Here is a 25,828-nt window from a genome sequence, read left to right on the forward strand (position 1 = left end):
GCTGCGCAGCTAGCGTAATTCGACGGCCAACACCGCGGTTCCTGGTGTGCCCGCTGTGCCGTGCGTGTGATCATTGCTTGTACAGCCCTCTCGCAGTGTCCGGAGCAAGTATGGTGGGTCTGACACACCGGTGTCAATGTGTTCTTTTTTCCATTTCCAGGAGTGTATTTGTCCGTGTCTCGGAACCACAATCGTGCTGCAGTGTTTGAGGAGCGTAATAGTGAACTCACGTTGAAGTCTCCGCTACCAAATTCGCCTTATGTAAATTCTGTGGAACCCGTCTGGGTCGCCTTCTGGCGTCATCACCGCGTACCCAGATCAGCGGTCCGTATTTCACGCGAATTACTTGAGCTGACACATACTTCCACAGACCTACCAACAAACCGTCGGATCCCCGATATGCAGAATCAGTGATGTACGAGTATTTAGTTCCGAAGACAGACAAACAAGCTCGTAAATAAGCGGTCATAAGGTTTTGGGTCATCAGTGTACGATTGAAAATCAATACCTATTATGATATGGACCAATATTATTGTCCTCTTATTCCCACCGGTCTGTTATGTGGAAGCAGATACTCAAGGTAGTATTGCCTGTCGTTATCACGCATTCTGACACATCCTTCAGCCCTTTTCCGCAGTGAATCAGGCAATCTTTCAAATACAGCTGGCTCCTTTCGGAATGCATCACATGGATTAGTCACAAACTCACGAAACGTCTGTACATTTTCAAGGCACTGGACATACACCAGTTGCTTTAACTTTTTCACGCCGGGTTGTACCATCACTGGTTCGCTCTAGATTCTCCCATTAGCGGCGTGTATCACCGGTGGCTCACGCTAGAGTCTACCGTTACACTACCAGCAATACACTAACGCTTAGTGTACCAGCCAGGCGCAACGAACAGTTGTGAATCAATTCTGTGTGACCCTTCAACGAGAGAGCTTTCTGAACAAATGAGATATCACATAATTCGTTATTAATTTTTGTGTAAAATGATTTTATGTGATGGGTCAAATGGCTCTGAGCACTATGGGACTTAACATCTGAGGTCATCAGTCCCCTAGAACTTAGAACTACTTAAACCTAACTAACCTAAGGACATCACACACATCCATGCCCAAGGCAGGATTCGAACCTGCGACCGTAGCGGTCGCGTGGTTCCAGACTGAAGTGCCTAGAATCGCTCGGCCACACCGGCCGGCGATATTATGTGATATCTCGTTGTTACAGAAGAATGGACTTGTCACTTTCAGAATAAAAGGTAAACTAGCAACCTAGAACATTTGAATACGACCACCGCCCCAAGCGAGAAACAGAAAATCAGTGCCCCTAGATAAAGGAGAGCATGAATACGCACGCCGCTCTACGGCGAGAAACACAGTTCTCAGCGCCGACGTGCTCATATATCCATAAATACAACAAATGCAATTCCGAAAATCCAGCAGCCCTTGCCACCGGACGTCCTCGACCAATCCACCGCCCGTGAAACGTTGCTGTGAGCTGCTGTCACATAACCCGTAGAAAATTCATAAACCAAATTTACACAGAAAAATTTTCAGTGTAAGTCAAATACTTTACTAACAAGTTATGCCTTGAACATCTTCCTAGATTCTTTGCGTTTCTGCAAGGTATTCTCCAGTACCGCTGGTAATTCACTGTGCGGAAATCGGTGGTACACGGTACCTCATAACCTGTTTAGTAAACTGTATGGCCCTATGAGTCTGTCAATGACAATTCCGGCCCATACATTGATTCTGCAGAGACTCTGATGCCTCCCGCCCACACCTGCCCTCACGTGCATATTGTGGTAATTTACTATGTCACAGTAAAAAGGACTACACCATTGAACACCATGCGTTACTAGTCACAAGGAAAACGGCCCTTATCTCAACTGATATTATTTAGGAGTTTTTCTTCTGGTTTTGATCAATACTACCCCCTGTAGAAATACGCTATGTGATCAAAAGTATCCGTACATCCCGGCAAAACATACTTCTTCCTGGCGGAGGTTCGAGTCCTCCCTCGGGCATGGGTGTGTGTGTTTGACCTTAGGATAATTTAGGTTAAGTAGTGTGTAAGCTTAGGGACTGATGACCTCAGCAGTTAAGTCCCATAAGATTTCACACACATTTTAACATTTGAACATACTTTTTCTTATTAGGTGCATTGTGCTGACACCTACTGCCATGTACTCTATATTAGCGACCTCAGTAGTCATTAGACATAGTGAGGAAGCAGAATGGTGCGCTCCGCGGAACTCACGGACTTCGAACGTGGTCAGGTGATTGCGTGTCACTCTTATCATACGTGTTACGCGAGATTTCCACACTCCTATCATCCCTAGGTCCACTGCTTCCGATGTGATAGTGAAGTGATAACGTGAAGGGACACGTACAGCACAAAAGCTTACAGGCCCACTTCGTCTGTTGACTGACGGAGACCGCCGACAGTTGAAGAGGGTCGTAACGTGTAATAAGCAGACATCTATCCAGACCGTCACACAGGAATTCCAAACTGCATCGGGATCGATTGCAAGTGCTATGACAGTTAGGCAGGAGGCGAGAAATCTTGGATTTCATACTCGAGCGGCTTCTCATAAGCCACACATCATGCCGGTAAATGCCAATCTTTGGACGATTGAACAGTGGAAAAACGTTGTGTGGAGTGACAAATCACTGTAGACAATGTGGCGATCCGATGGTAGGGTCTGGGTGTGGTGAACGCCCGGTGAACGTCATCTGCCAGCGTGTGTACTCCCAACAGTAAAATTGGGAGGCCGTAGTGTTATGGTATGGTCGTGTTTTTCATGGAGGAGGCTTGCACCCCTTGTTGTTTCGTGTAGCACTCTCACAGTACAGGCCTACATTGATGTTTTAAGCACCTTCTTGCTTCCCACTGTTGAAGAGCAATTCGGGGATGGCGATTGCATCTTTCAACACGATCGAGCACCCATTCATAATGCACGGCCTGTGGCGGAGTGGTTACTCGACAACAACATCCTTGTGATGGACTGGCCAGCACAGAGTCCTAACCTGAATCCTATAGAACACCTTTGGGATGTTTTGGAACGCCGACTTCGTGCCACGCCTCACAGACCGATATCGATACCTCTGCTCAGTGCAGCACTCCGTGAAGAATGGGCTGCCATGTCCTAAGAAACCTTCCAGCACCTGATTCAATGTATGCCTGCGAGAGTGGAAGCTGTCATCAAGGCTAATGGTGGGGCAACACCATACTAAATTTCAGCTTTACCAATTGAGAGCGCCATGTACTTGTAAGTCATTTTCAGTCAGATGTCCGGATACTTTTGATCACGTACCGTATGTTATATCTTGAACCTCTTGCTAGATTCTAGGTCTTTCTGCAAGGGTATTCTCCAGTAGCGATAGTAATTCATCATGCAGAGAATCTGTGATACACGGTACCTCATAATCTGTTTGGTAAAATGTATGGCTCTATGAGTATGTCACTGACAGTTCCGGCCCATACAATGATTCTGAAGGGACTCTGATGCCTCCTGCCCATGATTGCTCAAGGATTTACACCTGCCCTCACGTGTGTATTGTGTTAATTTACTATGCCACAGTAAAAAGACCTAAACCACTAAATACCATGCATTACTAGTCACAAGGAAAACTGCCCACATCTCATCAGGTGTGATTTAGGAGCTTTTCATCTGGTTTTCATCAATACTGCCTCCTGTAGAAATATGTGATAGCCAGTGAGAGAAAATAGTGACCGAAATATAAATGAAGATCAATTTAGTGGCACTAGTCGTTGCATAAATATGTTATCTCCGCACAAGAGTGATTGCAATAGCGAATAACTAGATTGGTGAACAACTGTTCACCAAAGAATGCTCGCGAGCAGAGACGATGTGCAAAACTCGTTGACAGGCAAAGTAAACGAATACTCTCCCAGTGTGATGTCGCACGACAGATCGACAAAATGGAGAAAAGGGCGAGCACCGAAATTCGGCGCATGGCGAGCAGCTGTCAGCCCGTCCACGCTACTCGCTCCGTCTTCACCGAATAGCGTGGGTGGCACCTCCATGAGACGCTATAGGCTAACAAACGGATGTATGCGATCAGTCAATAGGTTTGTGGTGACATTCACCGGTGAGAGACGGTTCAGCCCCTGTTTACGTCCCATACTGGGGAAGACTGAATGCTGCCTTCTTGGCAAACGAAATACATCAACTGATAATGTTTTCGACGTATTCGTACCCTGTCACGGATCTGTACCAGTGTCAACTGCGACTCATCAGTCATTAGCAGAGACCCATCATGCTTCTAGCTTCCAGTGCCGGTCTTCCGTACCTGTGCTAATCTCTGTACCCCGTGAAGTGCTGAGGTGACTAAAAACACTGGCAAGTGCTTGCCGACAAAAGATCTAGAGAGCCGGAATAGCTCTTTGCATGTGGAATGGTGCTCGGACTACGTACAGATATGGTTCAAATGGCTCTGAGCACTACGGGACTTAACACTGGACTCGCATTCTGGAGGACGACGGTTCAATCCCGCGTCCGGCCGTCCTGATTTAGGTTTTCCGTGATTTCCCTAAGTCTCTTCAGGCAAATGCCGGGATGGTTCCTTTGAAAAGGGCACGGCCGACTTCCTTACCCATCCTTCCCTAATCCGATGAGACCGATGACCTCGCAGTTTGGTCTCCTCTCCCAAAACAACCACAACTCTACTATGGGACTTAACATCTGAGGTCATCAGTCCCCTAGAACTTAGAACTACTTAAACCTAACTAACCTAAGGACATCACACACATCCATGCTCGAGGCAGGATTCGAAACTGCGACCGTAGTAGTCGCGCGGTTCCGGACGGAAGCGCCTAGAACCGCTCGGTCACCGCGGCCGGCTACGTACAGAAGCACTTCGTCCTGGGCATTGAGAGCGACCGTCGAACTAGATTCCTTCCTCGGCACTCGCGAGCTGGGGGATAGGTTTGACAATAGTATTGCACAAAAGTGATGAGATGTATCAGTGTATCAGTTGCTCCAGCCAGGAACAACTTGTGGCCCACCCATTTAATGCAAATAACTAGCGTAAGATACACTGCTGGCCACCGTAAATGCAACACCAAGAAAGACAAGAGGTAGCACAACAAAATTTATTTTGTAGATAACATGTTGACCAAGTATCAAATGATTACGTTTACAGACGTCTGTGACATGTGGTTCCTGCCAGAATCAGTAGCCAGAGTAACCGCCATTGTTGGAGATCACCGCTGCCACACGTCTCGGCATTGAGTCAAAGAGACGTTGGATGTGTTCCTGGGGTACAGCAGCCCAAGCAGCTTCCACACGTTGCCAAAGATCATTTGGTGTGGCAGCTGGGGATGTAATCTGGGTCACTCGTTGAGCAACCATGGACCACATGTTTTCTATCGGCGAAAGATCCGGAGAGCGAGCCGGCCAGGGAAGCAATTCAATCTGGTTATTGACGAAGGACCTTTGGACAATGCGTGCCACGTGTGGTCGCGCATTATCCTGTTGAAATATGGCTGTGGCCGAACCCTGAAGGTAAGGAAGGACAACTGGCTCCAGCACCTCGGATATGTAGCGCCGGCTATTTAAAGTACCGGCAATGCGTACTAGAGGCGTGCGAGAGTAATATCCAATACCGTAATACCCGGTGCAAGACCAGTGTGGCGGTGCATAATGCAACTGTCCAGCATCCTCTCTCCACGGTGTCTCCACACTCGAATCCGACCATCGTGGTGCTGCAGACAGAAGCGTGTCTAGTCAGTAAAGACAACGTCATTCCATTCTGCCGTCCACATCCGTCTGTCATCAGACCATTGGCGACGGAGACGTCTGTGGTTCTGCGTCAATGGTAGACGAAGCAATGGACGTCTTGCGGACAGACCACTCTGCTGTAAACGGCGTCGAATGGTACGCGCAGACACTGGATGATGCGTTACAGACGCAATGTGCTGTGCTTTGGTTCGGGATGTCACTGAGAGTTCCGTCACTGCCATGCGCACAATTTGCCTATCAGCACGTCCAGTGGTGCACCGAGGTGAATGCGATCGACCACGTCGGTCCGTCGTACCCTCCTGCATCCAACGGTCACATATCCGCATTACAGTTGTTTGGTTTCGTCCAACACGACGAGCGATTTCTCTGTATGATAATCCACAATCTCGGTAAGCCACTATCCTTCCTCTGTCGAACTCGGATACTTGATCAAAAGATGTTCGCTGTTGTCTACGAGGCATAACTGATCGTCTTGTGAAACAACCACAAGATAAACACATGTGCCGAACGTACACTCGTCGAAATCGCCAAGCCTTAAATGGTGCTATGAGGTGGCGCCACAGGCGCGCGTGATGTGCATCTGCGCTGAAATTCTAAGCAGTTGCATATCTCATCGCTGCAAATCCATGGTGTAAATTTCTCTTGATTCGGATACTTCCTTCAGGGTGTTGCATTTACGGTGGCCAGCAGTGCATGTGCAGTAATTCCGAGAAGTTAATCAGAATATACTGTCAATGGAGTTTTAAAATTGTAATAAATATTAGTATTACCCTAACTTATCTTTCTTTATGCCGGGTTGGGAACCCGATGGCGACCTTGGTACTTTTATTTGTTGTAAGCAGTGTGCTGGTGGTACCAGTGCTTCCGCGGGTTACGGACTCTGCACGCTCGAGCACAATATGACAACAGGAGCCCCTAATTCACACGCTTTACACCACTGCAACGTCAGATGCCTATCATAGGCCTCTGTAGGAACGGAACGTCCCCAGTGATGGGAACAATGCGCAGAACGATCAACAAGTGTTAAGGCACCACGGAATAGCTTCCACGATACCAGAGGGAGCTGTAGAGGACAGAAGTTGTAGTGATTCACAGAGAAGGAATATATTTACAATAAATGATGGAAGTTGGTTGCTGTGCTAATCTGAGATAAAGATAGGCACACGCGAAGAGATCATGGCAGGTCACATCAAATCAGCGGGAACCCGCAGTTCCATATTTCAGAGAGTTCTCTTCGGCACTGTTTTCTTACTTAACTTAAATTTTTCACGAATATCTGGCCCAACAGAAAGTCCCAAACTGTTGGAGAAAAGCGCAGGCTGAGTCCCGTACATAAAACGTGTAAAGGAATGGACGTGCAATATTACAGACCCATATTCTTAAGGTCGGTTGGCTGTAGATATCTTGAACATATTTTGAGTTCGAATGTAACTAATTTCCTTGGAGGCAGAAAAGTTTCTGTCCGCAAATCAGCACAGATTTAGGAAATACCGCTCGTGCGGAACTCAGATTACCTTCTCTCTCACGATATCCTGCGAACCACGGATGGGGAGCAGCAGGCAGATTCCACATTCCTAGATTTTCGGAAAACGTTTGACAGTGCCACGCTGCTGGCAGTTAACGAAGGTCCGAGCATACGAAATAGGTTCTCAGAGCTGTACGTACATCGAAGTCCATAAGTAACAGAATCCAGTGTGTTGCCTTGGATGGCAAGTGTTCATCAGAGACAAAGGCATCGTCAAAAGTTCCTGGAGAACCAGGACCACTCTTGTTCTCTGCACACGTAACGATCTGACAGACATGGCGAGCAACTACCTGCTACTGCAGATGACGCTGTAGTGTACGGGGAATGGCTGTAGAAGGACACAGGATGACTTGAGGTGTGAACTCAAGAACGTCCTGCAGAGGGCTGTTTAAGGAACTGGAGATACTAACTACTTATTCCCGATGTATTCGTTCCTTATGAAATTTGCCATTAAAAATACATCTTTTTTTCAAACTAACAGCTCAGTCCATGAAGTCAATACCAGAAATACGAATAACTTTCTCAAAGATTTAAAGGCACATACTTTGGTTCAGAAAGGTGTCCGCTATTCAGCAATACACAGTTTCAATAACATGCCAGCAGCCATAAAATGTTTAACTAACAATAAAGTTCAGTCTGAGAAGACTCTAAAGGATTTTTTGGTAGCCAACTCCTTCTATTCCATTGACATATTTCTTAGCAGGACCGACTGATGTGTGTATGTTATTAATAACATCACATAATGTGAATCTTGCGTGCAATCTAACTTCTGTACAGATATAATGCTATCATGTAAATATTTTATCTCTTTTATTTGATGTTGCGTGGCTACAATAGCCGAATAATTGTTATATGCCCCTAACTGTTTGAACATTTAGATTGTGGTAACAAGATTTATATCCTTTCAAATGTAAATATGCTTTTTTACCGATTCCACATCCACAAGGACCTGTTTTTATTTTGTAAATATTTATTGTGTATTTTTGTTTTCTGACGCGTTCCGCATCCCAGAATATCTCCTCACTATGGATCAATTGGAACCAAAAGTTATCTAATCTTGTGTAGAATTTCTATTTGGTGTGATGAATGGCAGCTTGCTCTAAGTTGTTTATATTAATGCAGATGAGTGTTAAAAACAACCTGTAACGTTCGAATTCAGTATTAGTTGTGTACTGCTGGATACAGTCTTGCAAATTCAGTACCTAGGCGTAACGCTGAAAACCGACAAGAACTGCAACGAGCACGTAAGGTAGGTTGTAGTGAGAGAGAATGTTCTTCATAGGTTTATTGAGAGAACTCTGAGGTAGGGTAACTGATATATAAAGAGACCACGTACAGAACATTTCTGCTACCCTTTCTTGAGTAATGCTCGAGTGTTTGGGATCCCCATCAGGTCGGATTAAAGGAATATATCGAAGCAGTTCAGAGGCCTGCTGCTATATTCGTTATTGGTAAGATCGATCAACACTGGAGTGTTGCGGGAACGTTTTGTGAAATGGTATGCGAATTTCTGGAGGGAAGAAGACGTTCTTTTGCGATAGACGGCAGAATGACCCTACGCCAACATACATCTCGCGTAAGGACCGAGAAAATCAGAGCTCCTACAGAAGCACATAAACAGTCGTTTTACTCCCGCTTCTTTTGTTAATGTAACACGAAAGGAAAAGACGAATACTGATACAAGGGACTTTCCGAAGTGCGTCGTGTTGTGGTTTGAGAAGTGTGCATATAGGTATAGACGTAGAAGTAAACAAATATTTATCACCTTTTAACTGAATATATTACTGACTAGCTCAGCGGCCGCTGCTTTGCACACGTAGCCTGGATGACATACACTTTTTTTCTTTTTTATTTAATCTAATTTTTATGTTATTCACAAATTGCAACACTTTCTAAGCTTTTCACGCTAATTATGGCCACATAAGCATGGTCTTTTTCGAATGTACTTCTGACCAAAAAGCGATTCTGGTACGTGGAGTCCAAAGTTTTTGTTAATCATGCCTTTTGCGTTCTTGTGGAAATATTTCCATGGCAACTTTCGTGCCCTAGCAAATATTTCTTCATATTTAACCGAGAAGTGAAACACCAATTATTATAAATAAGGCTGTAATTTTTTTTAATGTAACGAAATATTTTCTTAATAACTTTCATCCTCTATTGCATTTCCTCAGGGGTTGCAGTTCCAGAAACACTTGAACAAGTATTTCTTTTTTTTTTTTTTTTTTTTAATAACCAAGAAGTCAAATATCACTTGTCATAGATGTAGCCTTAAAAATCCTTTAGTACTTCTTTAGTAATTATATATTTTTAAAATTGCTTTCATCCGCTATTTTACTGGTTGAATTTCCAAAAGTACGGAAACACGTATTTTTTTTCATTTTCTGAGTGAGAAATCAGATAACAGTTTTCGTAGTTCTACTTTTAGAATTCCCTTAATAGTGACATACTTTCAAAACGTCTTTCATCCTCTATTTTACCCCTTAGGAGTGGCTTCGAACACTCCCTTCTTAAACGATTTCTACAGTGTAAGACCCACACCCTCACCAAACTTCAAGTTTCTATCTTTAGCGGTCTGGGTTGCGAGATTATGAGTCAGTGAATCAGTCTGACCCCATTTCACCCCGTTAGGGGCTGAATTTCCAAAAACTGTAACAAGCGTATATTTTGTTTCTAACAGAGAAGCCACATATAAATTGCCATAGATTTAGCTTCAAAGGTGCTTGCACAGTGAAATATTTCCGTAAAAGCTTTCATCCTCCGCTTCATCCCCACAGGGGCTGAATTTGCGGAAATAGTGAAACACGTATTTTTTTATTTGTAACCGAGAAGCAACATTTAAATAACAATTTGAAATGCTTTCACAATAAAATATTTTTTTAGAAAAATTTCACTCCCTATTTCATCCCCTTAGGTGTTCAGTTTCCAAAAACACTGGAAAACGTATTTTTTATTTGTAATCGAGAGATCAAATACCACTGTTCAAAGATGTAGCTTTGAAAATACTTAAATACTTTAGTCGGTCTTTAATAATAATACATTTTCAACAAAGGCTTTCACCCACTATTTCACCCCCGTAGGGTTAACTTTATAAAAATGCTGAGAAATGTAGTCTTTATTTCTGACCGAGAAACCAAACACCAATTTTCGTTGGTCTAACTTCAAATTTTCCTTAATAGCGACATTAAAAAAGTAAAAAATCTGCATCGCCTATTTCACTCCCTTAGGGTTGCAATTTCGAAAAATCTCTTCTTAAAAGACAACTACAGTATAAGATCCAAACCTTCTCAAAATTTCAAGTTTCTGTCCTTAGCGGTTTTGGCAGAGCGATGATGAGTCAGTCAGTGGTGAGTCAGGATTTTTTTTCTTTATTGTGATTTCATTCCCCTGCCCCATATGGGCAGGGGAGGGTTGTCAGCGGCACAGTCCGCCGCTCTTCAGCCGAGTGACATGACAACTAAAACAAGAATAAAATGTTACAAATATAAGGCGATAAAAAAAGGGGAACATAAAACAGAGTAAGGGGAGAAAATGGAGGTAAAAATACACTGACATGGAGACGTTCGTGGGGGGACAGTTAAAAAAGTCACCAGAAAGTTAAACACACAGTTGATGAGTTGTAAAACACAAAGAAGATACTGAATGCACATGCACAGGTTAAAAGTCGGCCACAGTATTAAAAACACTCCATAACAACACATTTAAAACCCACTTGGAGCACACACAGTGAAGTATAAAACAGCCAGGTGGGACCTGCTGAGAGAGGTTGGAGAGGATGGAAAAGGAAGGGAGGGCAAAGGGCAGCAGGAGGCGGCGGGATGAAGAGAGTAGGGGTGTCAGCAGGTACACTAAGAGGCAGGAGACTGGTGGGGCAGGAGATGAAGAGGGAAGACTAGGCAGGAGGTAGTGTAGAGACACTGAAGCACAAGAGAGGGAGGGGGAGTAGAAGGGGAAAGCTGCTCAGGAGAAGGGAGGGGGAGGAGAGGAAGCCCTGAGGAGGAGGCAGGAAGATGGGGTTAGAGTTGGTAGGAAGGGTAGATGTCAGGGCGAAGCTCATCATCCAGGAGGGGTAGATGGTGGAAGTTGTGTTGGGAAAAGAGGCGGAGGGTGCGGAGATGGAGAGAGGGTGGGACACAGCGGTAAAGGTGCGGCAACAGGTTGGGGGTGGAGAGGAAGGGAGACACCAGGGGGTGAGGGGATTCAAGGGGGACAATATATAGTGTGCAGATGTGTTCAAGGAAAGGAAAGGAGAAGTTGGGGCAAGGGGATGTGGTCGTAGAGGATGTGTGTGGGGGACAGAAGGTGGATGCGGAAGGCGAGGTGGAGTGCATGGCGTTTGAGGATTTGGAGAGTTGTATAGAAATGGGGAGGGACAAAAATCCAAGCTATGCTGACAGAACAGAGGATGGAGCGGATCAAGGATTTGTAGGTGTGAAGGATGGTGGAAGGATGCAGACCCCACGTCTGGCTGGACAGGAGTTTCAGGAGGTGGAGTCTGTTGTGAGCTTTGTTTTGGATGGTAAGGAGATGGGGAGTCCACGTGAGGTGGCGGTCGAGGGTGAGGTGGACAGGACGGCCATAAATGGTGAGGTAGAAATCATGGAGACGGAAGGAGCGGTTGGTGTGGCCTATGATGATCGCGTGGGTCTTGGAAGGGTTGATACGGAGGAACCACCGGTTGCACCAAGCAATGAATTGGTCAAGGTGGGTTTGGAGGGTATGCTGGGACCGTTGAAGAGTTGGATAAAGGGCTAGGAGGCGGTGTCATCAGCAAACTGGAGAAGATGAACAGGTGGAGGTGGGGGAGGTTTGGGCATATCAGCAGTGTACAGGAGATAGAGGAGAGGGGAAAGGCTGGAGCCTTGGGGCACGCTGGCAGAGGGATAGAAAGTACGGGAGTTGAAATTGTGGATAGTCACATAGGAGGGACGTGTGTCAGGACATTGCGTTTTGTTTATAGGGATTACAATATTTTGTTGTACAGATGAGTGTACAATAACTGGTACAATGGTGAGTCTCTGGCGGTGAGTAACCAGGCCGCCATGGAACTTGTTGCAGGTGGTGGTACGAGTCCGGGACGCCGGTGGCTTCTTCTGGCCGCGTGTGGGCCTCGCAGGAGGCGCTGTACATCCTGGGGGCGCAGCCAGAGGACGCCGGCAGGTGGGAGTGCCGCGTGCACAACGCCTTCGGAGAGCAGCGGGTGCACGCCTCGCTACAGGTCACCGCGCCGCTGCAAGTACACGTCACGCCACACCTGCTGGTGAGGACTTTTGGAAGGGGCAACTTTGATGTCGTATGGTGGATATCATCCAAAACACTTCCCTGAAACTACCACACTGACTGCCCTGTGGCCACCGCTGGCCACGGCAAGGCTCATACCTAATGCCATGTGCCTGGCCTGGCGGTGAAACGTCCGTCACTAAGAGTGCGGCGGTCAACGTGTTAAGTCATATCATTTCTCAATTGATATAGTTTATGAGTACTCACGCGTTACCCAACTCAACATAACAAACAGTGAGTCCTTCTTTACTGTTATTCAAGCTGTTATACACAAAGGGATGTACACTGCCAGTCGTATACATAGTAGCATCTGCAAGGAGGGGCATGGGGAAGGGGGGGGGGGGGGAGTAGAAGAAACGAAATTAAACTCCGTTGGTTGAGAGGCTATGCGATCTTGTTTCAGTGGTTACAAAATCAAGTCAACTTTACAAAGAATAAGCCTACTGTTCTCTTAGAGCCGTAGTATCCTGTTATGGGGTAAGCTGACCCACAACAGCTGTATCTGGTTATAGGCAAACCAGACGTGACGAGGATGTAACCCCACAACGAAACCTTAACGTGGGTCCACAGAACATGGACTACAACAGTACCGTCGTGCACAAAATGGAAACACCACGCTGTCTCGAAGCCTCGCCAGCACTGCTTACCTTGCGATCTGTAAAGGCATACAAGGAATTCAAAATGTTTCTTCCGATGGCATTTGCTTTTGCATTCACTAAAATTTCTATTTAAGGCAGAATTTGCAGTAAGTTTCTTGCTTACATCGATTTTAGACTAAAGAATAAATACAAAAGCTAGTACCCAGTCCAAATTTAGAATGGTTTCCGCAAGTGACTGGAGGACGAAAATATACTGTAGATGTTTTGAGGAATTTCCTGATTAATAATTCTCCATTCGAAAGCAATAACAACTATTATAGATTACACTTGTCCTGTGAAAAGTGAAAAAGTGAACAAAAGAAAAGCTCTATGCACATTACGACATTCTGAACAGATTTAAATTAGTGCGAATGTGACGAAGACAGTAGGCTAACCTCACGAATGAATAAGTGAAACCTTTTGAACAACGGAAGTTCATTGTAAACGTAGTCTTCAGCGGCCATTGTCACATTCAAAAAAATTCTTCTGGATTTGTGACCGCATTGTCAATATGTAAAACTACCGACGTTTCGGTGACTCTGAAGGAGGTCACTTTCAAAAGGGACCGAAACGTCGGTAGCTGTATATATTGACAATGTGGTCACAAACCCAGAAACATTTTACTAAACCGAAGCTCAGTCTGTACACGAGTGAAGCCGCAGACCTGAAAACCCCGCATACAAAATATTTTCCTCCAAGCTGCAAATGGATGCCGCAACCTAACCGTAATTCTCGTAGCTGGTAACATCTGTATCATACTCTCAAAGCTACCTAACAATGTGCGGTGGGTGTACTTCTGGTACCACTAACTGATCAAACGCCCCCCCCCCCATTCTCCTTCCGCTCGTGAATGGCACGTGGGAAGCATAATTGTCAATAAGCCTCCATACTGGTTCAAATTTCCCGAATTTTCTCATCGTGATCATTTCACGAGATGTATGTGAGAGGAAGTAATATATTGTCCGAGTCTTCCCGGAAAGTACACTAGAAACTGCAATAGTAAATCGCTCTATGATGCACAAAACCTATCTTGTGACTTGTGCCTACTAAACGATCGAGTGACTTAACGCGCGACTCTTCGTTGGATCTTCTCTATCTCTTCTACCAGTCCTACCTGTGAGGATCCCGTATTGATGGACAATGCTCAAGAATCGGCTGAACAAGCGCCTTGAAACTCACTTCCTTCGTGGATGCGTTGCATTTCCTTAAGACTCATGAGAATGGTCATCAAACAATAGCTTCAGTACAAACGCTCAGCATCCATAAGCAAACTGCGACATCGGTCGTCCGTAACAAGTGGAAGCAGAAACCAGCGGACCAACAATACAGCACCAGGAAGAGTGGAGACGACAGTGCTGTGTCCCCCACTGAAAGGGACCCTTTAACCCGCCTCTCAGCCCGCACAGGCCTCTGGTCTGTACACACTGTCTCCAAAGTGTTGCCCAACAGACCTGCCTTCATGTTACCAGTCAAAGACCATAGCACGCCAAGCAATCGACGTCCGGAACCCAGAATGTTATTGCAACAAACACACGACAAAGAACTCGTAGAGGAATGAATAACATCAAAGCTGCATTTATCGAACGACTTTCAATATATTAACACCAGCTTTGGAGAGGGGTGTTCAATACGTAACGTAAAACATACTTTTCTCGGAAAATTTCGGTTGAAAAATGCGGAATTTGTTACAGGACATTGTAGAATAGTTCTGCTTCGGCCCCTACAGTTTCGTCAAGTTCCTATAGGTGGCGGTGCTATAAGTAGCCTTCAAAGTGGCGTCTGTGTTTCAAGCAGAGAACTCTCGTTGAGTTCATTTTGACGAAAAACCAGAGCGTCGCGTATATTCATTGACGCCTGCAGAACGTCTACGGAGACCTGCAGTGAAGAAAAGCACGGTGAGTCTTTGTGCGAGGCTTCAGTCACCACCCCAGCTAGGTCGTGCAAACCTGTCCAAACTCCCGAGTGCCGGCGAGTCGCACACAGCTGTGACTCCTGCAGTGTTGTCATTCGAGGTAATCGACGGATCAGAATCAAACAACTCACTGCACAATTGGACGTTTCCGCTGGTGGTGCTGACACACTCGTCCACCACTTAGAGTACTCAAAGGTGTGTCCCACGTGGGTTCCTCGCCACCTAACAGAAGACCATAAAGAGCAAAGAAGGACCATATGTGCGGAGTTGTTTGCACGTTACGAGGATGATCGTGACAACATTTTGTCGAACATTGTCACAGATGCTGAAGCATGGGTTTATCATTCCGAACTGGGAACAAAACCCTTATCCGTGGAGTGGCGCCACACTACCTCTCCTCCGAAGAAAAAGTTCAAAGGCGCGCCCTCAGGCAATGAAGTCATGGCGACGGATTTCTTGGAATCTGAGAAGGTTATTCTGTTTGATGTCCTCCCTCATAGTGCAACGATCAACTATTAAGTGTTTTGTGCTACCCTCGGGAGTTGAAGGAACGACTTCAGCATGTTCGTCATCACAAAACGCAAACAAACTTCTCCTTCTCCATGACAATGCAAGGTGTCACACACGTCTGTGCACCCGAGAGGGACTTACAAAATTTCGTTGGTCTGTTCTTCCTCATCTGCACTACAGTCTGGATCCCGCACCTTCCGGCTTCTAGCTGTTTGGTCCAATGAAGGATGCACCCCACATGAAGCAGTAGTGGATGATGGGTTACTGATGCAGCAAACATTGCCTGCGACGTCGACCAGTAGAGCGGTACCATGTGTGTGTCGTAGCGGCCCCTTATCTGTTAGAGGGCCCGCACAACCGACAAGCAAGATGGCCTGCCGACCTCCATTCAGGAGCGCAGAGAGAAACATCGCCAGCAGATATAAATAATAACAGGCTTTCCGAATAAACACGGTACTACTTCGCCAGACAACATGTGACAGTGTTTCACCAATCGGAACTCATATGCCTCATGTAGCACTTTGCCAACTCGGCTTGATAAGTACGCCAAGACAGACCAGCGCGCTCGTCCTGTCCGCCTCTCCCCCACCCTCACCTACCTTGGACTCAGCATTGACCGTCAACTCACCTGCAGCCCTCATCTCCAATCTATTCAATCCAAAGCCCACAACAGCCTCCTTCTCTTTAAACACCTCTCTGGCCGGACATGGAGTTCAAATGGTTCAAATGGCTCTACGCACTATGAGACTTAACATCTGAGGTCAACTTAAAGACATCACACACATCCATGCCTGAGGCAGGATTCGAACCTGCGACTGTAGCAGCCACGTGGTTCTGGACTGAAGCGTCTAGAACCAATCGGCCACAGCAGCCGGCCCAGACATGGGGGTTGAACCCCTCTACCATCCTCGACACCTACAAATCCTTATATCGTTCCATCCTCTGTTATGCCAGTCATGCCTGGAAATCTGCCCCCCCCCCCCCCCCAAATTCTGTAAGTCCTTCCAGATCCACTAACGCCATCCACTGTGCCTCACCTTCCGTATATGCCTCCCGTCCCCCATGCAGATCCTCTATGACCTGATTCCTTTCGCCCATCTGCTCCTATTCCTCGAACATGTCCGCATCCTCTACAGCTCCCGCCAACTTCATCCTCCTCATCCCCTGGCCGCTCCTCTCCTCTCCGACCCCCGCCCACTGCCGCGCCTTCACCGCTGCGTCCCCCCTACCCTCCACCTCTACACCCTTCATCTTCTTTCCCGAGGTGGCATCCATCAAATTCCCCTCCCGGATGATGCCCTATCTCCCTCCATTTAATCCTATCAACTATGATCCTCAACCCCTCCCTCCCTCCCTCTGTATCTTTTCCCCAGTCTCCCTCTCCCCTCCTTCCATCTTGTTTTTTCTCCGCTTACCCACTCCTTGGGTTGGTAGGACATGTTCTGAGGCATCAAGGGATCACAAATTTAGCATTGGAGGGTAAAAATCGTAGAGGGAGACCAAGAGATGAATACACTAAGCAGATTCAGAAGGATGTAGGTTGCAGTAGGTACTGGGAGATGAAGAAGCTTGCACAGGATAGAGTAGCATGGAGAGCTGCATCAAACCAGTCTCAGGACTGAAGACCACAACAACAACAACCCACTCCTTGACTCCATTCTCTCCCCCCTTTCCCTTTCCCCTCCTTTCCCTTCCCCACTCCTTTCTCGCGTCCTACCCGCTCCCCCCTTTCTCTGTGCCCTGTCCATCGGTTCCCCCCCCCTGTTTTTGCTTTTCCTCTCATCCCCTCTCTTCCCCCCCATCATCTGTCCATGTCCTCCCCCCCCTCACATACCCATATACCTTAGTACTCTACAGTGCAGTGTTTTCCGTGAGTGTTCTGTGTTGTGCGTCCCCTTTTTAAAGTGCTGCGAACAGAAGTCAGACTGTTTTTTAATTGTGCCTGTCTCTTGCCTAAGTGTATTTAATCAGCATCACTCACCCCTTTGTTTTTTATGTTTTCTTCACAACTCTTTCGCCATGTACCAGTTTTAAACAGTCACCGTTTTATCACCTCTTTTTATTGTTCCATCTCTTCATTATGTTTTTAACATTATCTGTAGGCTGCAGAGCGGCGTATTACGCCGCTGCCAGTCCCCCCCCCCCCCGCCCCCCTCCACCTGGGGGAGGGGGGGAATCGAAATACAATAAAGAAAGAAAATTAGGCCGTCAGTGTTAACTACCACTAGGGACAGCTCCTGGCAGTACTTACGCCGGCTCTAGCATTGTATACACCCGCCGTAGCATTGTAGTAGCATGTTGTATTTTGCAACTGGTAGTGCAGATTTTGGTCAGTATTTCCTTCCATTGTCTTGTTTCCTTATCTGGTTTGCCACCACAAGATTTGCAGGGTCTCTCTATTCGTTCTTGTGTTTAAAACACAGTGTACGCCGAGAAGGCGTTTTTCTTTAATTATAATAAAGTGTGTTCAAATTGACCATTAGTTCTTTCCTGCCGACCGCAGGACACTACAATGTGGGCATAAGGGCCTCCCCAGTAAGGCCGTCGCACTGAACTGAGATTGTGTTGAAAAATGGAGTTTTGTAGCCGAAAGAGTGTCAAATAATATGGAGTACTGGAATCATGAACAAAACCAGCCTTCTCTCAGAAAAAAATTGAAGGCTCCTTGTAGTGTCTCTTGTCTGCATCCGCACCCCTCATAAAAATGGTAGCATAACTTATTCATTAGAAAATTCAATTTTCTGCTTTGTTTATGATCTCAGAGGCCTTCTATCTTTGCTTACCTCCTGAGACTGTCAGTACTTCGTTGTTGGCAGGTGGTGAACTCTGGAGAAGCGGCGATGTTCAACTGCACAGTGTCGGGATCGCCGATGGGCAGCGTGGAGTGGCTGCACAACGCAGAGCCCATCCCTGCCGGACGAGTTCGGCTGCTGTCGCCGCTGGTGCTGCACCTCGCCGCGGCTACCCGAGCACACCGCGGCGTTTACCAGTGTGTTGCCCGGGGCGATGACGACAGCGCGCAGGCGGCAGCAGAGCTCAGGCTCGGAGGTCAGCTGGCTCTCTGTCTCCGGTTATTTTCATCAACATTCGCATTTAACATAACATTCAACTTTTGCTCACTTACAACTTACCTCACATCCGCTCACTATTCGCTCCTCACTAGGCTTATTTTAGCAAGCAGGCGTAGAGTCAATGACAAAAAGAAAAACGACCCACCACGAAGGAATTACCCGAATGGGATTTAAATCTGTGTACACACATGAAAAAATTTTTCCATCATCTCGGTTCAGAGAGTTCCAGAACCTGTACAGAAAATTGGAATTCATTGCTCATTGATCAAATGGCTCTTAGCACAATGTGACGTAACATCTATGATCATCAGTCCCCTATAACTTAGAACTACTTACAGCTAACTAACCTAAGGACATCAGATAACACCCATATTGCTCATGAAAACCACACATTGCATCTTCCACCACCATACAGTGAGACCTTCAGAGGTGGTGATCCAGATTGCTCTACAAACCGGTACCTCTAATAACAAGTAGCACGTCCTCTTGCGTTGGCATGCCTGTATTCGTCGTGGCATACTATCAACAAGTTCATCAAGGCACTATTGGTCCAGATTGCCCCACTCCTCAACGGTGATTCGGCATAGATCCCTCAGAGTGGTTGGTGGGTCACGTCGTCCATAAAAAGCCCTTTTCAATCTATCCCAGGAATCAGAATCAGTTTTTCACTCTGCAGCGGAGTGTGCGCTGATATGAAACTTTCTGGCAGATTATAACTGTGTGCCGGACCGAGACTCGAACTCGGGACCTTTGCCTTTCGCGGGCACGTGCTCTACCAACTGAGGTACTCAAGCACGACTCACGCCCCGTCCTCATAGCTTCACTTCTGCCAGTACCTCATCTGGTACCTTCCAAACTTTACAGAAACTCTCGCAGGAAGAGGTAGGAGACGAGGTACTGGCAGAAGTGAAGCTGTAGGGACGGGGCGTGAGTCGTGCTTGGGTAGCTCACTTGGTAGAGCACTTGCCAGCGAAAGGCAAAGGTCCCGAGTTCGAGTCTCGGTCATCCCAGGAATGTTCGATAGGGTTCATGTCTGGAGAACATGCTGGCCACTCTAGTCGATCGACGTCGTTATCCTGAAGGAAGTCATTCACAGGATGTCCACGATGGGGTCGCGAATTGTCATCCATGAAGACGAATTCCTCGCCAATATGCTGCCTATATGGTTCCACTATCAGTCGGAGGATGGCATTCACGTATCGCACAGCCGTTATGGCGCCTTCCATGACCACTAACGGCGTACCTCGGTCCCACATAATGTCACACCAAAACAGCAGGGAACCTCCACCTTGCTGCACTCGCTGGACAGTGTGTCTAAGGCGTTCAGCCTGACCAGGTTGCCTCCAATCACGTCCCCGACGATTGTCTGGTTGAATGCATACGCGACACTCATCGGTGAAGAGAACGTGATGCCAATCCAGAGCGGTCCATTCGGCATGTTGTTGGGCCCATCTGTTCGCACTACATGGTGTCGTGGTTGCAGAGATGGATCTCGCCATGGACGTAGGGAGTGAAGTTGCGCATCATGGAGCCTACTGCACACAGTCTGAGTCGTAACACGACGTCCTTTCGCAGCACGAAGAGCATTATTCAACAAGGTGGCGTTGCTGTCAGGGTTCCTCCGAGCCATAATCCGTAGGTAGCGGTCATCCGCTGCAGTAGCAGCACTTGGGTAGCCAAAGCGAGGCATGTCATCGACAGTTCCTGTCTCTCTGTATCTCCTCCGTGTCCGAACAACATCGCTTTGGTTCACTCCGAGACGCCTGGACACTTCCCTTGTTGAGAACCCTTCCTGGCACAAAGTAACAATGCGGACGCGATCGACCGCGGTATTGACCGTCTAGGAATTGTTGAACTACAGACAACACGAGCTGTGTACCTCCTTCCTGGTGGAATGATTGGAACTGGTCTTCTCTCGGACCCCCTCCGTCTAATACGCGCTGCTCGTGCATCGTTGTTTACAACCGTGGGCGGGTTTAGTGACATCTCTGAACAGCCAAAGGTACTGTGTCTGTGATACAATATCCACAATCAACGTCTATCTTCAGGAGTTCTTGGAACCGGGGTGATGCAAAACGTTTTTGTGATGTGTGTATATGCCGTACATGTACAGAGAAACAAACCATTATAATTGCAGAAAAATCGGATGGTTTGTTAAAGAGAGGAACCTTCAAATGTTGAGCAAGTCACTAACGTGATGCTCCACCTGTGGCTCTTGTGCGGCTTGACATTGACTGATAGAGTTTTTGGATGTCCTCCTGAGGAATATCGCGCTGACTTCTGTCCAATTGACGCGTTAGATCGTAAAAATCCCGAGATGGTTGGAGGGCTCCGCTCTTAATGCTCCAAATTTTCTCTATTGGGTAGAGATCGAGTGACATTGCTTACGAAGGTAGTGATTGGTAAGCACAGAGACTATCAGTAGAAACTCCCGCCCTGTATTTGCGGGCATTACCTTGCTCAAATGTAACACCAGGATGGCTTGCCATAAAAAACAAGAAGAACAGGACGTAGAGTATTCTCAGCTTATGGCTGTGCTATAAAGGTGCCGCAAATGACAACCAAAGGGGTCCTGCTATGAAAGGAAATGGTACCCCCAGAGCATCGCTCCAGACTGTCGGGCGATATGGCGGGCAACAGTCAGGTTAGTATTCTACATCTGTCTGGGGCATTTCCAGACACGTCTCCGCTGATGATTGGAGCCCAGTTCAAAACACGACTCATCACGGGAAACAACCGTACTACACTCCTGGAAACTGAAATAAGAACACCGTGAATTCATTGTCCCAGGAAGGGGAAACTTTATTGACACATTCCTGGGGTCACATACATCACATGATCAGACTGACAGAACCACAGGCACATAGATACAGGCAACAGAGCATGCACAATGTCGGCACTAGTACAGTGTATATCCACCTTTCGCAGCAATGCAGGCTGCTATTCTCCCATGGAGACGATCGTAGAGATGCTAGATGTAGTCCTGTGGAACGGCTTGCCATGCCATTTCCACCTGGCGCCTCAGTTGGACCAGCGTTCGTGCTGGACGTGCAGACCGCGTGAGACGACGCTTCATCCAGTCCCAAACATGCTCAATGGGGTACAGATCCGGAGATCTTGCTGGCCAGGGTAGTCGACTTACACCTTCTAGAGCACGTTGGGTGGCACAAGGTACATGCGGACGTGCATTGTCCTGTTGGAACAGCAAGTTCCCTTGGCGGTCTAGGAATGGTAGAACGATGGGTTCGATGACGGTTTGGATGTACCGTGCACTATTCAGTGTCCCCTCGACGATCACCAGTGGTGTACGGCCAGTGTAGGAGATCGCTCCCCACACCATGATGCCGGGTGTTGGCCCTGTGTGCCTCGGTCGTATGCAGTCCTGATTGTGGCGCTCACCTGCACGGCGCCAAACACGCATACGACCATCATTGGCACCAAGGCAGAAGCGACTCTCATCGCTGAAGACGACACGTCTCCATTCGTCCCTCCATTCACGCCTGTCGCGACACCACTGGAGGCGGGCTGCACGATGTTGGGGCGTGAGCGGAAGACGGCCTAACGGTGTGCGGGACCGTAGCCCAGGTTCATGGAGACGGTTGCGAACGGTCCTCGCCGATACCCCAGGAGCAACAGTGTCCCTAATTTGCTGGGAAGTGGCGGTGCGGTCCCCTACGGCACTGCGTAGGATCCTACGGTCTTGGCGTGCATCCGTGCGTAGCTGCGGTCCGGTCCCTGGTCGACGGGCACGTGCACCTTCCGCCGACCACTGGCGACAACATCGATGTACTGTGGAGACCTCACGCCCCACGTGTTGAGCAATTCGGCGGTACGTCCACCCGGCCTCCCGCATGCCCACTATACGCCCTCGCTCAAAGTCCGTCAACTGCACATACGGTTCACGTCCACGCTGTCGCGGCATGCTACCAGTGTTAAAGACTGCGATGGAGCTCCGTATGCCACGGCAAACTGGCTGACACTGACGGCGGCGGTGCACAAATGCTGCGCAGCTAGCGCCATTCGACGACCAACACCACGGTTCCTGGTGTGTCTGCTGTGCCGTGCGTGTGATCATTGCTTGTACAGCCCTCTCGCAGTGTCCGGAGCAAGTATGGTGGGTCTGACACATCGGTGTCAATGTGTTCTTTTTTCCATTTCCAGGAGTGTATATTCAATGATTGCAGTTTGAGGACGCGGTTGGAGACGCAGCCGCGGTTCTGAATCATGAAATTCTGCTAGACAAGCTCAAGTATTGTGGCATGAGTGGGACAGTGCACAAATGGTTTAATTCGTACCTAACTGGAGAGTGCAGAAAGTTGAAATAAGTAGTCCTCGTAATATGCAAGGATCAGCACATTCCTCAAACTGGGGAACTATCAGGAATGGGGTTCCAGAATGGTCAGTCTTGGGTCCTTTGTTGTTCTTATTATATATTAATGACTTGCCATTCTATATTCATGAAGAGGCAAAGTTAGTTCTCTTTGCTGATGATGCAAGTATAGTAATCACACCTGACAAACAAGAATTAACTGATGAAATTGTCAATACTGTCTTTCAGAAAATTACTAAATGGTTCCTTGTAAACGGACTCTCACTGAATTTTGATAAGACACAGTACATACAGTTCCGTACAGGGAATGGTATGACGCCATTAATAAATATAGACCTTAATCAGAAGCATATAGCTAAGGTAGAATATTCAAAATTTTTAGGTGTGTCCATTGATGAGAGATTAAATTGGAAGAAACACATTGATGATCTGCTGAAACGTTTGAGTTAAGCTACTTATGCAATAAGGGTCATTGCAAATTTTGGTGATAAACATCTTAGTAAATTAGCTTACTACGCCTATTTTCACTCATTGCTTTCATATGGCATCATATTTTGGGGGAATTCATCACTGAGGAATAAAGTATTTATTGCACAAAAGCGTGTAATCAGAATAATAGCTGGAGTCCACCCAAGATCATCCTGCAGACATTTATTTAAGGATCTAGGGATATTCACAGTAGCTTCTCAGTACATATACTCTCTTATGAAATTTGTTATTAACAACCAAACCCAATTCAAAAGTAATAGCAGTGTGCATAACTACAATACTAGGAGAAAGGATGATCTTCACTATTCAAGATTAAATCTAACTTTGGCACAGAAAGGCGTGAATTATACTGGCACTAAAGTCTTTGGTCACTTACCAAATAGTATCAAAAGTCTGACAGATAACCAACAAGTACTTAAGAAGAAATTAAAAGAATTTCTGAATGACAACTCCTTCTACTCCACAGAGGAATTTTTAGATATAAATTAAGAAAAAAAAAGAAAAAATATATTTAAAAAATAAAAAAAAATAAAAATAAAAATAAAGAAAAACAAAAAACACAAAAAAATAAAGTTGCTATATTAACTTAAGTATGTTGTTAAATTAACCTAATTATGTCATGTATTAGAAAATTTGACTCGTTCCACATCATTACGAAATATCGTATTCATGATCCATGGAACTAGTATTAATCTAATCTAATCTAATCTAATCTGACTGTCGCCCACCATACCGCCAAACAAGTGGTGATAGTCTACATTTCTTTTTATAGAAGGCTCGCTTTGCTTGTCATCTGCGGCACCCTTGCAGCACAGCGATACGTCGACGATATTCTACGCCGCGTTTTATTGCCCTTCGTGGCAAGCCACCCTGCTCGTGCATTTCAGCAAGATAATGCCCGCCGGCACAGGGCGAGAGTTTCTCCTGAATGTCTTCGTGCTTGCCAAACCCCTCATTGACCAGCAAGTCGCTGGATGTCTCCCAATTGAGAACATTTGGGGCATTCCGAGCAGAGCCCTCCACCCAGCTTGGGATTTCGACTATCTAATGGACCAGCTGGACAGAATTTGGCACGATATCCCTCGGCAGGACATCCAAAAATTTTGGAAGTCAATGCCAAGCTGAAAAACTGTTAGCATAAGAGACAAAGGTAGAACAACGCGTTACAGGCTTGCTCAATTTTTGCAGCTCTTTCTCTTGAAATAATCATCCAATTTCTCTGAAATTGTAATCAATTGTCGGTCTGCACATCTACCGATTTCCGTCCCATTCTGATAATTCCTTTGTGGTGCTTCGTTTCTTTTCTTTCTCTTACTGTGTACATTCAATGCTAGTGACAAACGACGGCAGAAATATTGTTATCCAAAAGAATACAGCAAATGCCAATTTTTACAGAAATGAGACTGTTCGTCTAGTAGTCAAAGAACATGAAAAGGAAGCAATAGTTGAGAAGTGAGTAAAGCCTGGTTTCATCACATACCCATTGTTCTTCATCCTGTACATTGACCAAGTAGTAAAGGAAACAAAAGAGAGATTTTTAATAGGAATTAAAGTTCATGGAGAAGAAGGCCAGCTGATGACACTAATTCTGTCAGAGATGTGTGAAACCCACAGTCACAGCGACAGTAATAATGCTTGTAACCAACAAGAAGCTGGAAAACGTTGTAATTTTGTCATTCAGCGTGTGTGACAACTCCAAAAGCAAAACTACCCCCAATCTGAAAACGTACAAAAAAAAATATATTACATGTCAAAGCAAGAGCTTGTCTGTCATTTTATGGTAATTTTTTAATGCAGCTGTCGGGAGCAAATAAAAATGGGCTATTTTTTAGCTCGAAACGTTTTCATAGTTGGGTATCGTTATCTAGCTATGGAGCAGGCGGAAAGTCGTAAGAGTAGGCTATTTTTCAGCCCGAAATATTTTCATATCCTACAGGCCATTAAAATTGCTACACCACGAAGATGACGTGCTACAGACGCGAAATTTAACCTACAGGAAGAAGATGCTGTGATATGCAAATGATTAGCTTTTCAGAGCATTCACACAAGGTTGGCGCCGGTGGCGACACCTACAACGTGCTGACATGAAGAAAGTTTCCAACTGAATTCTGATACACAAACAGCAGTTGACCGGCGTTGCCTGGTGAAACGTTGTTGTGATGCCTCGTGTAAGGAGGATAAATGCATAGTATCACGTTTCCGACTTTGATAAAGGTCGGATTGTAGCCTATCGCGATTGCGGTTTATCGTATCGCGACATTGCTGTTCGCGTTGGTCGAGATCCAATGACTGTTAGCATAATATGGA

At 46.3% G+C, this 25,828-nt stretch overlaps 1 protein-coding gene across 1 annotated transcript in view; it reads left to right on the forward strand.

Moving 5' to 3' along the window:
- LOC124779577 (Down syndrome cell adhesion molecule-like protein Dscam2) overlaps positions 1-25,828 on the forward strand; it is a 432,737-nt gene that overhangs the window by 139,974 nt on the left and 266,935 nt on the right. Inside the window, exons 5-6 of the mRNA XM_047253719.1 lie at positions 12,350-12,551; positions 18,448-18,679. Coding sequence (XP_047109675.1) covers positions 12,350-12,551; positions 18,448-18,679 — 434 coding nt within the window. The remainder of the gene's footprint in view (positions 1-12,349; positions 12,552-18,447; positions 18,680-25,828) is intronic.

Source organism: Schistocerca piceifrons, chromosome 1 (assembly GCF_021461385.2).
Source record: "Schistocerca piceifrons isolate TAMUIC-IGC-003096 chromosome 1, iqSchPice1.1, whole genome shotgun sequence".
Taxonomy (NCBI): domain Eukaryota; kingdom Metazoa; phylum Arthropoda; class Insecta; order Orthoptera; family Acrididae; genus Schistocerca; species Schistocerca piceifrons.